This window comes from Aethalodelphis obliquidens, unplaced genomic scaffold (genome assembly GCF_003676395.1).
Source record: "Aethalodelphis obliquidens isolate GAN/ISIS:26980383/991018 unplaced genomic scaffold, ASM367639v1 scaffold9, whole genome shotgun sequence".
Taxonomy (NCBI): Eukaryota; Metazoa; Chordata; class Mammalia; order Artiodactyla; family Delphinidae; genus Aethalodelphis; species Aethalodelphis obliquidens.
This window is the reverse complement of record NW_020837953.1, coordinates 21,251,841-21,268,068: the sequence shown is the minus strand read 5'-3', so window position 1 is coordinate 21,268,068 and position 16,228 is coordinate 21,251,841. Positions and strand designations below refer to the sequence as shown.

Below are 16,228 nucleotides of genomic sequence, written 5' to 3'. Positions count from 1 at the left end.
TTTAAGAGTCTTCGAGCAAAACTTTTCTAGATCAGGCTTTCTGCAGGTGTTAAAGAATACTACATGACAGTCGTTGGTTCTTTTTTTGTGGGGTGGCTCTTATAATTTAATAATGTTGTTAATATGTTGTTTCTACCCTTCAAGCATCATGGAAGCCTTGTGAGGGGAAAGAGCATTGAACTCAGAGTAAAGAGACAGTGATCTGACACTTTCCAGCTAAATGGTCTTACAAAGTTATTTAACTTCTCTAGACAGTGCTTTTCTCATGTGTAAACTGAGTGTATTAGAGTTAAGTAATCTTTAAAGTCCCTTTGGGCTCAGATTCTGATTCCAAGCACTTAAGTGCAATTTATTCCCTTTGCTAAAGCCACTTAGAAATTGGGGGAAGCTGTTTACTTTTTCATAACTTCAAGCCAATCTTCTAAAAATTGGGAGAGCAGAGTTTTCCTTGGCTTACTAATGCATGGTGATTGGGGAGGATTGGCTTGGTCTCAAAATTTAGTCATTCATTAATTTTTTTTTTGGCTGTGTTAGGTCATCGTTACTGTGCGTGGACTTTCTCCAGTTGCGGTGAGCGGGGGCTACTCTTTGTTGAGGTGCGCCGCCTTCTGATTATGGTGGCTTCTCTTGTTGCGGAGCCTGGTTAGGCGCGTGGGCTTCAGTAGTTGTGGCACACGGGCTCAGTAGTTGTGACTCACGGGCTCTAGAGTGCAGGCTCAGTAGTTGTGGCGCACAGGCTTAGTTGCTCCGTGGCATGTGGGATCTTCCCGGACCAGGGCTCGAACCAGTGTCCCCTGCATTGGCAGGTGGATTCTTAACCACTGCACCACCAGGGAAGCCCCATTCATTAATTTTTAAAAATAGCTATGTTGAGATTTAATTCACATATCACATAATTCACCCATTTAAAGTGTACATTTCAATGGCTTTTATTGTATTCACAGAGTTTCGCAGCCATCACCACAATCAATTTTAGAATATTTTCCTCATCCCCCAAAAGAAACCCTGTACCCTTTAATCATTATCCCTAACCAACCCCCCATCCTCTCCCCCAGCCCTAGGCAACCACCAATCTACTATCTGTCTCTATAGATTTGCCGATTCTAGATATCTCATACAAATTGAATCATACAATATGTGGTTCTTTGTAAGTGGCTTCTTTCACATGTCATAATATTTAGGCATTTGGATTATTTTCACTTTTTGGCTATTGTGAATAATGAATGCTGCTATGAACATTCATTCATGTACAAGTTTTGTTTTTGTTTTTTTCTGGACATATGTTTTTAATTCTCTTGGATATATACCTAGGAGTGGAATTACTGAGTCGTATGGTAAATTGTGTTTAGCCTTTTGAGGAACTGTCAGACTGTTTTCCAAAGCAGCTGCATCATTTTACATTCTCACTGGGAGTGTATGAGGGTTCCAGTTTCTCTATAGCCTCATCAACACTTATTATCTGTCTTTTTTTTTTTTTTTTTTGCGGTACGCAGGCCTCTCACTGTTGTGGCCTCTCCCGTTGCGGAGCACAGGCTCCGGACGTGCAGGCTCAGTGGCCATGGCTTACGGGCCCAGCCGTTCCGCGGCATGTGGGATCTTCCCGGACCTGGGCACGAACCCGCGTCCCCTACATCGGCAGGGAAGCCCCTATCTGTCTTTTTGATTATAGCCATCCTAGTGGTTGTGAAGTGGTATCTCACTGTAGTTTGATTTACATTTTCCTTATGGCTAATGATATTGAGCATCTTTTCATGAGTTTGTTAGCCATTTGTACATATTCCTTGAAGATTTCTAAAGAACTAATTTTGATGGTGATTTTCACAGCGAGTACAAACAGGTAAGGACCTGGATAGTTGAAGTTTTTCACTCATCTTGTTTGCTAACAGAGCAGCATGATTATTTGTTGGAAAGAAACATATATATGGATGATTTCTGAGCACTCTTGGCTTCACTTGGCTGCCTCTAATACTTTTCTGGTGCTTAGTCCACCAGACTTTTTCTTAGGAGATTTGTGGAAAACTTCAGAGGCAATGTAGCATGTACAAAAATGGTGACGACTTCAGAAGGGGGCAGACCTGGGTTTGATTGGCCTGGTCATTAAGCCGTATGATCGTGGGATGTTAATTGAGCCCTCCAAATCCCCCCTCTGCATCTGAACATTTTTTGATGTAAAAGCACTAGTGTTAGCGAGTTCTTTTTTTTTTAATTATCATAGTTCCTTATTTTTTATTATTTATTTTTTATTTTTGGCTGTGTTGGATCTTTGTTGCTGCACTTGGGCTTTCTCTAGTTGCGGTGAGTGGGGGCTGCTCTTCGTTGCGGTGCGCGGGCTTCTCATCGCGGTGGCTTCTCTTGTTGCGGAGCACGGGCTCTAGGCGCGCGGGCTTCAGTAGTTGTGGCTCGCGGGCTTCAGAGCGCAGGCTCAGTAGTTGTGCACAGGCTTAGTTGCTCTACGGCATGTGGGATCTTCCTGGACCAGACCTCGAACCCGTGTCCCCTGCATTGGCAGGCAGATTCTTAACCACTGCGCCACCAGGGAAGCCCCTAGTTCTTTATCCTTCTCTAGGCAGAGCTGTGTCCAGTATGCTTCAGAAACAGACTACTGTTCTCTGTTGAAAATTATCTGAGAAAAAAAAAAAATCTTACTACACTCCCTTCCCCCATTACTTTTGTCTATATCTCTCTACTGGTTTTCATAGTTACTTAGTTATTATAATCACACAAAGACTGAGAAACAGTAAACTAGGACTCATGTAAATTTCTTGTAAGGTGGTTGAATTTTGCTATTCACAGGTGTAAAACATAAACCGGAATTTTCAGAAGGAGATATTGGGGCCTTGATGTAAAACTAACTTTACATTTCAAGTACTTCCTTTTTCTTGGTGTTTGGTATCCTACTGATAACACGATCTCACCTGGTCCGCAACCCTGTGTAATTTATTTAAATAATTACTTGATGACCACTCCCGATTTTTATACCCTATGTTCAGGTCTTACCTGTCAATAATAAATCCCTCATTATTGTTTCTTCTCTTCTTTTTTTTATAAATTTAATTTATTTTATTTATTTATTTTTGGCTGCACTGGATCTTCGTTGCTGCGTGTGGGCTTTCTCTAGTTGTGGCGAGTGGGGGCTACTCTTCATTGCAGTGCGTGGGCTTCTCATTGCGGTGGCTTCTCTTGTTGTGGAGCACGGGTTCTAGGCGCGCGGGCTTCAGTAGTTGTGGCACGTGGGCTCAGTAGTTGTGGCTCGTGGGCTCCAGAGCGCAGGCTCAGTAGTTGTTGCACATGGGCTTAGTTGCTCCGCGGCATGTGGGATCTTCCCGGACCAGGGATTGAACCCGTGTCCCCTGCATTGGCAGGCGGATTCTTAACCACTGCACCACCAGGGAAGTCCCTGTTTCTTCTCTTCTTAATCCTAATAACAAGTATTTAATAATTTCTGACTTTTTAAAACCTACTGTTCATTTAAAATCTGATTTCCATTCCACCACTCTCTAGAAAATTATTCTCACAAAAAGCACTCTTATTTGTAGGAAAATTCAGAAAGCCTTTCTTAGTTTTCGTCCTCCTTGTCCTGTAGCATTTGATACTGGTGATCATCTCTTCCTTGATTACACTTTCTTGGTTTGTTGCCTACCTCTTTCACTGCCTTTTCCCCTACCCCCCCCCCCCTCCTTTGTTGATTGCTTTCCCATCTCCTGCCTTCTAGTTTTGGTTATTCCTTCAGGCTCAGTCCTTAGCCCTCCGCTCTTCTTTTTTGCCCTAACACTGAAAGCCCAACATTTCCCATGTCTTTGGCTAGCACCTCTATGCATATGACTTCTAAACTTAAGTTCTCATCTGCCCCAGATTAAATTCTGGTATTTTCAGCTGCTTCAAGAACATTTCCATTTGTAGCTCCTTTGCTGTTGTTTTAAATTCAACATACTTCAGATTGAACTTGTCAAATCAAACTTCCTTTCCAACTCTTATGACCTGCTAATTTCTTGAGTGGTGCGCTGTGGTTGAACCCTTGGACCCACATGAGGGAGGGGTCTTGAAATCTTAGAGCCACTGGTGTGTTGGAGTCAACTGTCATGGGCTCGTGAGAGCCAAATATTAAACTTTCAGGAATTTTGTGAGCTATATTTGCTAAGCACAGCCATTATTAAAAATTAAATTATGTAAACTTACAATTAAATAAATTGTATTTAAAATAAAGGTAATAAATATTCAAAGCTCATCACTTCAGTTACTTTACTATGTTATTACCATCTGTGCTCTTGAGGTCAGTTATGTCTGTTGTATCTCTCTGATGGAAATTCTATATATTGGTGTGCTACTGTACATTTCTTCCCAACATTGCTTTTAGTGATATTATATTAATAGCTTGAAATTGGTCATTTCAATAGAGTATTTACACCATGAAAATCAACAAGTGATACAAGTCTGGGGTAAATGTATTGTTTCATTCATTGTCTAAACTTAAGAAAGTGAGGGAGAAAATGTTAGTATTGCAGATTAAACTAAAATATGTGTCATATTGTCAGTAGCACAAAAAAATTGAAGAAATATTCTTTAAATATTTGAAACCTATATTTAATTTTTAAATATTTGAAACCTATTATTCAATTTATCATGAACCATTTTCTCCAGTTGGGTTATCTACCTGTCAACTTCTTATTCCTTCGCACACATGTACAAACATGCATGTCTTGCATGTTTCCACCCCTATACCTAGCCTTATGTGGTTTTCCCCTGCTCTTTCTTTCTATCAAACATTTTCTAATCCTTCAAGTCCTTTCTTTTCTAGGAAGTTTACTAAGATGTTTCCACCCTTTATCTTTTCTGATTTGCAATCTGTTTTGAATGCTAGAATATTATAGTTGGAAAGGACTTTAGTTCAATCTTCGACGTGAATGTAGAAATTCCAATATCCTAGTCTCTGCTTGAAAAACTCCAGTGACTAGAAATCCACTATTCTGAGAGTAAACCCTTCCTCTCATTGTCTAGAAAATTAATTATGTTGAAAAGAATCTTCTTCCTTGTAATTTCCAATTGTCTTCTGATTCTGTGTTTGAGCATATCAGTGAAGTTGTCCCTAGACTTGGAAGGCATCAGTCACTTTAGGCACTTCCCACAGCTGCGTGACCATAACTTCTCAGAGCCTTAGCTTCCTCAGTTTCTGTTATAGAATGGGAGTAATAAGTAAACTTCACAGGGCAGTTGTTTGGATTAAGTAAATAAAATGAGATTATGTCTGATTACAAAGCATTGTAGTAATGGCAAAGACTAATATCAGAAAGACCAGGGCTTCCCTGGTGGTTGGGAGTCTGCATGCCGACACAGGGGACACGGGTTCGTGCCCCGGTCCGGGAAGATCCCACATGCCGCGGAGCGGCTGGGCCCGTGAGCCATGGCCGCTGAGCCTGCGCGTCTGGAGCCTGTGCTCCGCAATGAGAGAGGCCACAACAGCGAGAGGCCCGCGTACTGCAAAAAAAAAAAAAAAAAAAAGAAAAAGAAAGACCAAACTGAGGCCCGTCTTTCCACTTGTGACCTTAGGCAAGTTACTTAACCTCTTTGTGTCTCATTTCCTCATGTGTAAAACAGGAATAATAATACCTACCTTATGGATATGAGGGATAGATGAGATAACATCTAAAGCATTAGCACAATGTTTGACATTACCCACACATTTTTCTAAAGTGATATCTATTTGTTTTTGCATAGTTTCAGTTATAAAATTAGAATTGTTTTTTCCCAAAAGAAAAGTATTTCTCAAGTTCACTATTAGAAGTATTTGGTAAGGGGCTTCCTTGGTGGCGCAGTGGTTAAGAATCCGCCTGCCAATGCAGAGGACACGGGTTCAAGCCCTGGTCCAGGAAGATCCCACATGCCATGGAGCAACTAAGCCCATGTGCCACAACTACTGAGCCTGCGCTCTGGAGCCCACGATCCACAACTGCTGAAGCCCATGTGCCACAACTACTGAAGCCCTCGTGCTTAGAGCCCATGCTCTGCAACAAGAGAAGCCACCGCAGTGAGAAACCCATGCACCGCAACAAAGAGTAGCCCCCACTCTCCGCAACTGGAGAAAGCCCGCACGGAGCAACGAAGACCCAACTCAGCCAAAAATAAATTAAAAAAAAAAAGTATTTGGTAAGAAAGGGGTTAAATTAAGGTACACCGTATGGAATACTGGGTATCTAGCATTTTAGTTTCCTTCGTAGCACTCTGGAAGGCTTTTCTGACTCTGACTGGTCTCATCTGTCCATCATTGGCCGTCATTTCACATTTTGGTCCATAATAATTCCTGAGATGTTTCAGGATGATTAAGACTCCCCATCCCTAGTCCAGACTTTCTGGAGTATTTTTCATGGTTGGCTGGAGTATGTAATGGATCTGGCTTCAATTTACTTATTAATTATAAATTTACTTATTTATTTTATATTTATTTTTGGCCGCGTTGCGTGTTTGTTGCTGCACGCGGGCTTTCTCTAATTGTGGTGAGTGGGGGCTACTGTTCGTTGCCGTGCGTGGGCTTCTCATTGCGGTGGCTTCTCTTGTTGCGGAGCGTGGGCTGTAGGCGCGCGGGCTTCAGTAGTTGTGGCTCACAGGCTCAGTACTTGTGGCTTGCGGGCTCTAGAGCACAGGCTCAGTAGTTGTGGCGCACGGGCTTAGTTGCTCCGCGGCATGTGCGATCTTCCTGGACCAGAGCTCGAACCCGTGTCTCCTGCATTGGCAGGCGGATTCTTAACCACTGTGCCACCAGGGAAGTCCCTGGCCTCAATTAAAAGAAAAACACACATACACTTCTGTTAAGTGTTACCATTTCATATGTATTATACTCCAACCTGAAAATTCCTGAGTTTTTTGTTGTTTCCAGTTTCAAATTCTTTAATTTGTGTTTACCTAGGACCAGAGATTCTTGTGTAGATAATAAAATAATTCAAGATAGAATAAAAATCAGTCTGTTTCACTCTCATGCACAGGTCCGGAAGCACATCAATGATCTTTATGAAGATCTGCGGGATGGCCATAACCTGATCTCTCTGCTGGAGGTCCTCTCAGGCATCAAACTGGTGAGCTTGTCTCTTCTCCTAATCAGTTGACCTCACAGGTGTGGCCCTATTAATGACATATGGGTCCACCTTGTTGAGTGCTAGGGCAGTGACTGTCACTGTGTCCTCTGTTACATGGGAGGAAAAAGTAGAAGAGGTAATTGGTGGACTTTATAACTCAGACTTAACACTTTATAAATGCTGTAATTTCATCTTAATTTAACCTGATGTATCATATATTCTCATTTCTTGATGGAATCAAGTATCAGTTCTGTTCCTTTCATATTTGCATGTTTTCTCCTTACTTGTTCTTTATCTATTTATAGATGCTAGTGTTTCAGGAATAGCAGATTTACATTTAAAGGTTTTTGAATAAGGTGTATTTTTCTTCCTACAGCTTTATTTCTAGTCTATATAGACTCCTCCTATTTTTGCTTCTACCTATGAATTGTTCTATTTCTATATTCAACAAAGACCTGAAATTTACATTTAAAAGCCCAGGTATTTAGAGTCATTTTTTTCCAAATCACCTCACTTTCTCCCTTCTGGGATTCACTGTCTTTCACAGGGTCGGAGAAGTGCTGAAGTTGCTGTCTGAGCATAGCCCCAGACGGAGTACATCTGGGCTCCTTGGATAATTAAACATGCCTGCTTCCTCCCCAGATGTATTAAATGTGGCTTGTGGAAACACTTACCTGTCTGAGGGCAAAGGCTGTCTGAACCTCTTGGCTCATGAGTTCTTATCTTCACTTTGTTTGAGGGATCAGCTTAACCTCTCTGTGGGCTCATTGTTTCCTATATGGGAGCCTAATGGAAGCCTGTGATCCTATGCAGCTCCTGCTCTAACTCGAGCGTTGTAGACAACATACTTTTCATTTAGAAAAGGCCAGGGCTGAATACTGGAAACACCTGTGAGGGAGGAGCGCTCTGGAGAGGCACACCGCTCGAGGAGCTGGTGGAGCCAGCGTGCTCACCGCCTTTGGTGAATTCTTAGTCATTGTTGGTTGTGTTTCAAGAGCAGGATTTGGCACATTAGATTTCACTCCCTAAGTAATAGCTTCTTCCACGGTTGGAGCTTGCCTTCCCCTGGGGCCTTTGTTTTGGTTTCACTTTTTTTTTGGTCTTACAGTAGAATTAATTTTATAATGTTTAGTGGCCTAAAATTGACAGATGCTTTTATTAACATAGCCAGTACATATGATTTCTAGTTCTTCTCTGGCCCTCATTTATAAATCTCCTAAGTAATCAGAATTTTACTTTCACTGTGCTGGACTTAACAGTGCTCACAAAGTTATATTTTGGGCAGTTTGGTTGGTATATTTGATGAGCTTGTAGTGATTTTATATTGAAAAGTGATTCTTTTCAGTGATTTTGCTTAAAAAACAGGTTAAAACGACTCCAATCTGATTTCTTTGAAATTTCTTTGAAAACCTACAGGTGTTTATGGAGATAGTCGTAAAATATCATCTTTTCACCAAAAACCACCCAAATATGTCTTTCATGGTTATTCTCATCCTCCTCTCTGCCTTACTTGATTCACAGAAGTAGGGAGGGTGGGTGGCCGTGGAGAATTAAAGCTGTGTTTCAACAAAAGAAGTGTTCAGTATAACCATCTGCTCTGGTCTTAATTTGGTTTTTGCATCTTTCTGGAGGTGGGAGGGTATTTTCATATTTATTTTCACCTTTTTTTTTCCTGCATTCATTTCCTTTTCGTTCATGTGTTGTGAATTTCCTGTTACTCTGTCATGTCTTTCTCTTGGTTGGTGGCCAAAGGAGCCAGCGGGGCTGAAGACCCTCCGTCTGGTGAGCATGCCCTCCTGGCGCCATACAGACAGCAAGGAGCAGGAGGAAGATGATGATGATGATGATGTAGTAGGTCCTCCTGGGGCCACCAGCATCCCAGCCGGCACTGCAGGGCCATCAGAGAGTTTGGGGTTCTCTAGGTCTCCAAGTAGCTCAGTTACCAGTTGCCTTCTTCCCTGTCCGCCTGGGAATTTGGGTCCCAAAGAAAGTGGTTAAAACTAATTGTGCCTCTTGCCACTGTTAGATGATCCTGGAGTGGGAGTTGTTTTGCTTATCTGAGAGTAGCTGGCACGAAAAGCATGAGGGTGTTTGGTGGCATCAAGTCCCTTTGTGACCTGGAGACCCGTGGCTTTCTGGTGGCCTTGCTATGTTGTCTGAGTCGAGATCACAGAATCATGGAAAGCTTAGTTGACAGCACGACAGTTATTGCTTATGACTCCACACTCCAGACTAACGGGGACTGTCCATCTCTCTGGCCTCCAGGTTCTCACCACACACCATGTCATTTGTTTTCAGAAGAGCCTGGTGTTTGCAAACCACTTACTGCATGGTGATACGCTGCTTGGTCAATAACATCTTTGCTGTAGAGGACAGTATTTAACCTGCATGTTCTTAAGCGTATTTTTGGTGGGGAGTACTTAGGAGTAAAGATTAGAGTGTGTAAGAAGGCCATTTTCTGCTTGCAGGCTCTAAGCTATAGCCTGTGATCTTTCTCCAGAAAGAGGAGGCAATATCCCCATTCCCTGGCCTCTTAAAGTCATCTTTTCACCTCATTGATCTCCCTTCCCATTGCCTTAGAGTCTTCAGTTTCACAGGCTCTGTCATCTTCTAAGCTATAGTCACAATTAGTTTAGCTGAAATGACTGAGAAGAGGTTCTCACTAAGAAGATTTTTCCTAAAACTTTGACTTATGAAGTTATCCTGTTTCACAGAGAGGCCTCATCCTCTCTGTCGATTACTCTGGTTTGGAAGTTTTGCTTAGAAGGGTTAGGGGACCCCCACAGGGATGCTTCCACCCCATCTTTCCATGTGGTGGGTTACTTTTTGCCCATTTCAACCTGGGGCAGTGTTTCTTCTGTGCAGGTGCCCACAACAGAGCTACCTTGTATTTTATTGGCCTTTAATTAGTACCAATTTGACATTTACAAATGAATTGGGTATGATCTAGTGAGAGTAATGTTTTAGTCCCAATTGTAGTAAAATAAAAACAACATTGGAAAGTGAGCAGGAGAGAATGTTCCAGAGGTAGGTAGCAGTCCCTGTACCCACTGGGGAAACACTTCCTGCACTTCTGGATAGATAGGAGTTGAGCAGTGGACGAGGCAGTGGGGCCTGGGTGATGGTGGGCCTCTCCCCCGTGGCTGTTATGACATCCAGGACTGAGTGACTGGCAGGAAATACCTTTCTTTGGAGGACTGTGTTGAACAGCCCTACGTCATCAAGGTCTTTTTTCCTCTGGGTATTTCATACTGGGGTAAAGGGTGGCTTTGCTACACCAACACCCATCTTCCTAGAAAATAGGTTTCTTCCTGATTCCTGCCTTCCATTCTAGGTTTTTTCACTTGCTTGTTGAGCATGTGTACCTCCTCATTCCCTAGTATAAAATTGGCTACCTCTAGTTTCTCTTGCCAGGTTTGTAATACAGTTGGCTATGTCCATTACTGTGCAGTATGCAATTAGGACTTGCTACCGTTCCTTACAATAGCATTTAACTGCGATTCTGGGAGCCATAGAGGCAAGTCTTTGTTCCCATTAACGTCACATCCAGAATCAAGTTCTGCCACGTACGACTGCAGAAGAACCTGTAGAGGAGCTGCGGCACTACCTAAGCGTTTGCATTCACACGGGCTGTGTGTTCACGGGGATCCTAGTGGTAAACAAGGCCTTCTGGGGCCTCAGCAAGCATGGTGAAAACACACACAGGTCCTGCCCTGGGGGGTGCTTTATGGGATGCTCCCACGCCTGGCTTCAGTCATGAGGAATTCTTTGTGGTCTTTTAGTCCTTGAAATGAAAGAGGAAAGTGGTCTGCACGGGTAAATTGGTGTAGCTGAAATTAACATCCCTTTTGTTTGTTTGTTTGCAGCCCCGGGAGAAGGGCAGGATGCGTTTTCACAGGCTGCAGAATGTGCAGATTGCCCTGGACTTCCTAAAGCAGCGACAGGTAAGAGTGTCCCGTGTGTTCCCCATTCTGCCAGGGAATGTTGGCATCGGGTCCCTAGATGTTCTCAGTGCCCCTGGTATGTCCTCAGTAAATCCGACCGATGCAGTTCTGAGTCGTGCTTGCTGGTGAGCAGCTGTGTTGTGTTTGAACAAATCATTTGGTGGTCCTTACATAGAGTGTGTGGCCTGTCTGAGGAGGGGAGAGTCTTAGAGAAGAGCGAGATATGAAAGATTGCCTCACCTCGGGTGGAGGTCAAAGGGAAGATGAAAAATAAATCAGCTCAGAAGATGGGAAAAGGTACATCGTCTAGGAAGAGGGAAAACCAGAGTGCTCCATCATCATGAGAACTGGGTGAGGGGATGGTCGGGATGGCTGAATGGCACATGGAGCTGAGGCGAAGGTCTCAGCTGTGCAGCATTGCTGACTTAAGAGAACAGCCTCAGTAGAGCAGAAAAGTGTTTAGGACATAGTAAAGAAGCTTTTCCCTCTTTACTAAATAAGGAAGGAAGGATAAAGAAGGAAGATGGCAACATATTTTTAGACATAGGGGGAGAAGCCAACGAAGAGAGGAGAACAGAATGAGAGCAAGGAGGAGTACGAGTCAGAGCCTGTTACCCCGGAAGGTGCCTTGGAGATCCTCTAGTCCAGCCTTTTTGTTTCATACGGAAGGAAACTGAGAAATGACCTGCCCCAAATCACACAAGGTAGAGCAAAGCTGGGACTTCCACTGAGGTCTCCTGACACTTGTTTAACGCTCCTTCCGTGCTGCTTTCTACACACGTTTCCTCCTCCCATTGCTTCCTAATTGATGGAACCAAGCCCAGGGATAGAGGGATGAGATACAGAGCACAGCTGACGTGGTTTCTTTGAAAAAGAAAGGAAAAAAATGCCTCTTCTGTGATACAGGGAGGAGGAAGGAAGGAGGGATAAAGACAAAGAGAAAGTTTGTGGAGAGGAGGAAGGTGGATGGATGAGGGAGTCAGAGATCATCTGCCTAGAGGGCTGTTTGGAGAGACTTGGTATAGCTGCAGTCGCCAGGCAACAGCACTGGTCACGATGACATTAGATGGTACACATATTTTTGGAGTTAGTTCATTTCTGTCACACTTATCGGTAATTCTCATTAACTTGGGAAATTCTTTTTCTGTGTACTCCTGTAGCAGTTTGCTTCTAATATAATACTTATTACTTTATTGTTATTTCTCTGTTTGCTGTAATGCATTGTAGGCCCGTGAGGACAGGGAACGTGATCTTACTTAACATTTTTATCTTCATCACCTGTCATCATGAATGGTCCATAATCAGCACTTAATAAATATTTGTTGAATAAATTGATAAATGAAAAGAGGTAGGAGAATTGGAGGCTGACGTGTTTAGGGGACCAGAGAGAGCAGCGTTGGAATGTCTGTATGTAGAGTTACAGGAAACCAGAGAGGGCCTTAATGGGCAAAAGGTGAATTGAGAAGAACTGATTAGCTAGAAATATAAATAAGGATGGAGAGGAGATTGGTTACTTGGCTACAGTAAAAATGTGAGCGATTAACAGTGGACACAGAGAAGGGCAGAGAGAGCTCTAGAGCAGTTCTTGCTTATGGTGAGGTTGTAGCTGTGCAGGTGTCCAAAGCAGAGTGAAAATGAAAGTCATCAGAAGTGGGAAGGCAGACAAGTTGTACAGATGGGTGATACTTGGGTCATAGAGATGAGTGTGACAGTTATCAAGAAGGGTGGTAGAAGATGAGGTAGGAAAGGTAGGAGTTAGGTGTGAAGTCCCCGAGGAACAGATTGGCAGAGGTTGGAAGGCGGCTTGGCCAAGGAAGGTAGACTTCAGAAAACAAGGGGAAAGCTGACAGAGTTGGGACTGAGGAACGTGGACTTGGCTGATACTGCCAGCCTGCCAGCTGTGGGCTGCTTGTGATTAGAAAACCTGCACTCAGACCAGAAGCAGGTTGTGCCACTCCCAATATACAGAAGAGGAAACTGAGATGCAGAAAAGGGAACGAATTTGCCCAGGTGTCTTGGTCATTCAGGTTGCTGTAACACAGCATCACAGCCCTGGTGGCTTATAAACAACAGAAATTTATTTCTCACAGTTCTGAACGCTGGGAAGTCCAAGATCGAGGCAGATTTGGTATCTGGTGAGGTCCTGGTTCAGAGATGGCTTTTAGCTGTGACCTCACATGATGGAAAGGTCGAGGGAGCTTTCTGGGTCTCTCTCTCTTTTTTTTTTTTTTGCAGTACGCAGGCCTCTCACTGTTGTGGCCTCTCCAGTTGCGGAGCACAGGCTCCGGATGTGCAGGCTCAGTGGCCATGGCTCACGGGCCCAGCCGCTCCGCGGCATGTGGGATCTTCCAGGACCGGGGCACGAACCCGTGTCCCCTGCATCGGCAGGCGGACTCTCAACCACTGCGCCACCAGGGAAGCCCTCTGGGTCTCTCTTATAAAGATACTAATTCCATTCCCTCAAGGCCTAATCACCCCCAGAAGGTCCCACCTCCATATACCTTCAGATTGGGTGTTAGGATTTAACATATGAATTTTGGAGGAACACAAGCATTCAGTCTACAGCACCGGTCATCATAGTGTAAGGGAGAAGTGAGGCTTCTGTTTGAGGTCACTAGGTTCTTTAGTACATGAAGATTTCAGTTCAATTGAAGAGATAAAGGGAGGGCAGCTTCAGGATGGTTTGCCACAGTTGTCAGGACCTCCATGAGGGTACAACAGACACTCGCAGGGGTGGAGGTGGAACTGGAAGTAGGCTGGTTTTCCTAGGACACTCTTGGTTTCGGGACTGAAAGGCCCACGTCCCAGGAAACCCCTCAGTTTCCAGCACCCAGGGATGGTTGGTCACCCTGGTGGGGGACGGGCCTGTGTGTCTGTGCACATCGTGTTGCTGGAATGAGATTTTAGGAGTAAAGCATATGCTATGGGAGGTGTGGGTAGGTGGGGATGTCTGCGACAAAGGAGGGGAAATAGATGGGAGCAGGCCAGAGACCAGTAAGGGACAAGGGGCAGATCTCTCTCTCTCAGCCTTGAAGAAATAAGAAAGAAAAAGAAAAAAGTCAGGGCTGTGGTGACTTAATTAAAGAGCAACTCATAATAGCATGTGCTTGCAAGGTTGCTTTGCTGGTGGGATTGCAAAATGGTACAGTCACGCTGGAAGATACTGGTTGGCCAAAAAGTGCGTTCGCTTTTAAAGTAAAAATCAGGCACATTTTTCGTTTTCGCCGAGAACTTTATTGAACAAATATATTCGCCCTTTTGTTCCACTGCTTTCTGCCATTTTTCAGGCAACTTCGTAATTCCATTTTCCCAAAACTTTTTATCTTTTTGAGCAAAGAACTGTTCCAGGTGCCTTTTACAGTCTTCCAGGGAATTTAAATTTTTTCCATTAAGAGAATTTTGTAAATACCTAAATAAATGGAAATCTGAAGGTGCACTGTCTGGTGAGTACAGTGGGTGAACCAGAACTTCGCAGCCAAGCTGTAACAGTTTTTGCCGGTCATCAAAGAAACTTATGGTCTTGGCGTTATCCTGATGGAAAATTATGAGTTTTCTGTTGACTAATTCTGAATGCTTTTTATCGAGTGCTGCTTTCACTTGGTCTAATTGAGAGCAGTACTTGTTGGAATTAACGGTTTGGTTTTCCAAAAGGAGCTCATAATAGAGGACTCCCTTCCAATCCCACCATGTACACAACATCACCTTCTTTGGCTGAAGACCGGCCTTTGGTGTGGTTGGTGGTGGTTCATTTCACTTGCCCCACGGTCTCTTCCATTCCACGTTCTCGTACAGTATCCACTTTTCATCGCCCGTCACAATTTGTTTTAAAAATGGAACTTTTCATTACATTTAAGTAGAGAATCGCATGTGGAAATATGATCAAGAAGGTTTATTTCGCTTAACTTATATGGAGCCCAAACATCAAAGCGATGAACATAACCAAGCTGGTGCAGATGATTTTCAGCGCTTGATTTGGATATTTTGAGTATGTCAGCTATCTCCCGTGTGGTATAACGTTGATTGTTCTCAACTAATGTCTCTATGTGATCGCTATCAACTTCAACTGGTATACCTGACCGTGGAGCATCGTCCAGCGAGAAATCTCCAGCACAGAACTTCACAAACCACTTTTGACATGTTCGATCAGTCACAGCACCTTCTCCATACACTGCACAAATTTGTTTTTGCGTTTCAGTTGCATTTTTACCTTTCTTGAAATAATAAAGCATAATTTGCCAAAATGTTGCTGTTTTTCTTCAACATTAAAATGGTTACACAGAAATTCACCAATTTTGATGTCTTTTTTTAAACGCACACTGATATGACAGCTGTCACATACAATCTAACAAAATTGTTTTGAATGAAGTTAAAGACAACTAAGTGCTACTAGAGCCATCTGACGGAAAAAAACGAACAAACCTTTTGGCCAACCCAACAGTTGGGCAGTTTCTTATAAAGCTAAACATACACCATATGACCCAGCAATCCCACTTCTAGGAATTTACCCTAGAGAAATGAAAACATGTGCTCGCACAAAAAACTGTACATGAATATAGGAGCTTTATTCATAATTGTCCCAAACCGGAAACAACGCAAATGTCCTTCAATAGATGAGTGGATAATTACAGTGTAGTGTATCGGTATAGTGGAATACTCCTCCACAACGAAAAGGAGCAAACTGTTGTTACATGCAGCAAGTTGGATGGGGATCTCATGAACATTATGCTGAGTGAAAAAAAGCTATTATCAAAAGATTACATACTGTGTGATTCCATTTATATGACGTTCTGGAAAAAGCAAAATTGGGAACAGATCAGTGGTTGCCAGGATTTAGGGCTGCGGGCAGAGTTTGACTACAAAGGGGCAGCTTGAGATCACCTTTTCGGGTTGACGTACCTGTTCTGTTATCCTGATTTTGGTGGTAGTTACACAAATCTGTACATGTGTGAAAACTCAGAACCAATTTAACTGCAAAAAAACCAATTTAACTGCGTATAAATAATGAAAATCTATAAAAATGAAATCAAAACAAAAAAGTCACAGAGCTCTGAGACCAGCTTTTGTTTCTTTTTCAGGTGAAACTAGTGAATATTCGCAACGATGACATCACAGATGGCAACCCCAAGCTGACCCTGGGCCTGATCTGGACCATTATTTTGCACTTCCAGGTAGGGTCTATGAAGTTTGTGGTCCTGGTTGCTTGGTTTGGACATGGCCTAG

The 16,228-nt window shown here is 43.2% G+C and overlaps 1 protein-coding gene across 6 annotated transcripts in view; it reads left to right on the top strand.

Annotated features, from left to right (window-relative positions):
- Positions 1 to 16,228, top strand: part of MACF1 (microtubule actin crosslinking factor 1) — a 248,778-nt gene that overhangs the window by 114,205 nt on the left and 118,345 nt on the right. For all 6 annotated transcript variants that reach the window (XM_027109006.1, XM_027109007.1, XM_027109005.1 and 3 more), the window contains exons 3-5: positions 6,975 to 7,064; positions 10,931 to 11,008; positions 16,084 to 16,176. In XM_027109006.1, the coding sequence (XP_026964807.1) occupies positions 6,975 to 7,064; positions 10,931 to 11,008; positions 16,084 to 16,176 (261 nt within the window). The remainder of the gene's footprint in view (positions 1 to 6,974; positions 7,065 to 10,930; positions 11,009 to 16,083; positions 16,177 to 16,228) is intronic.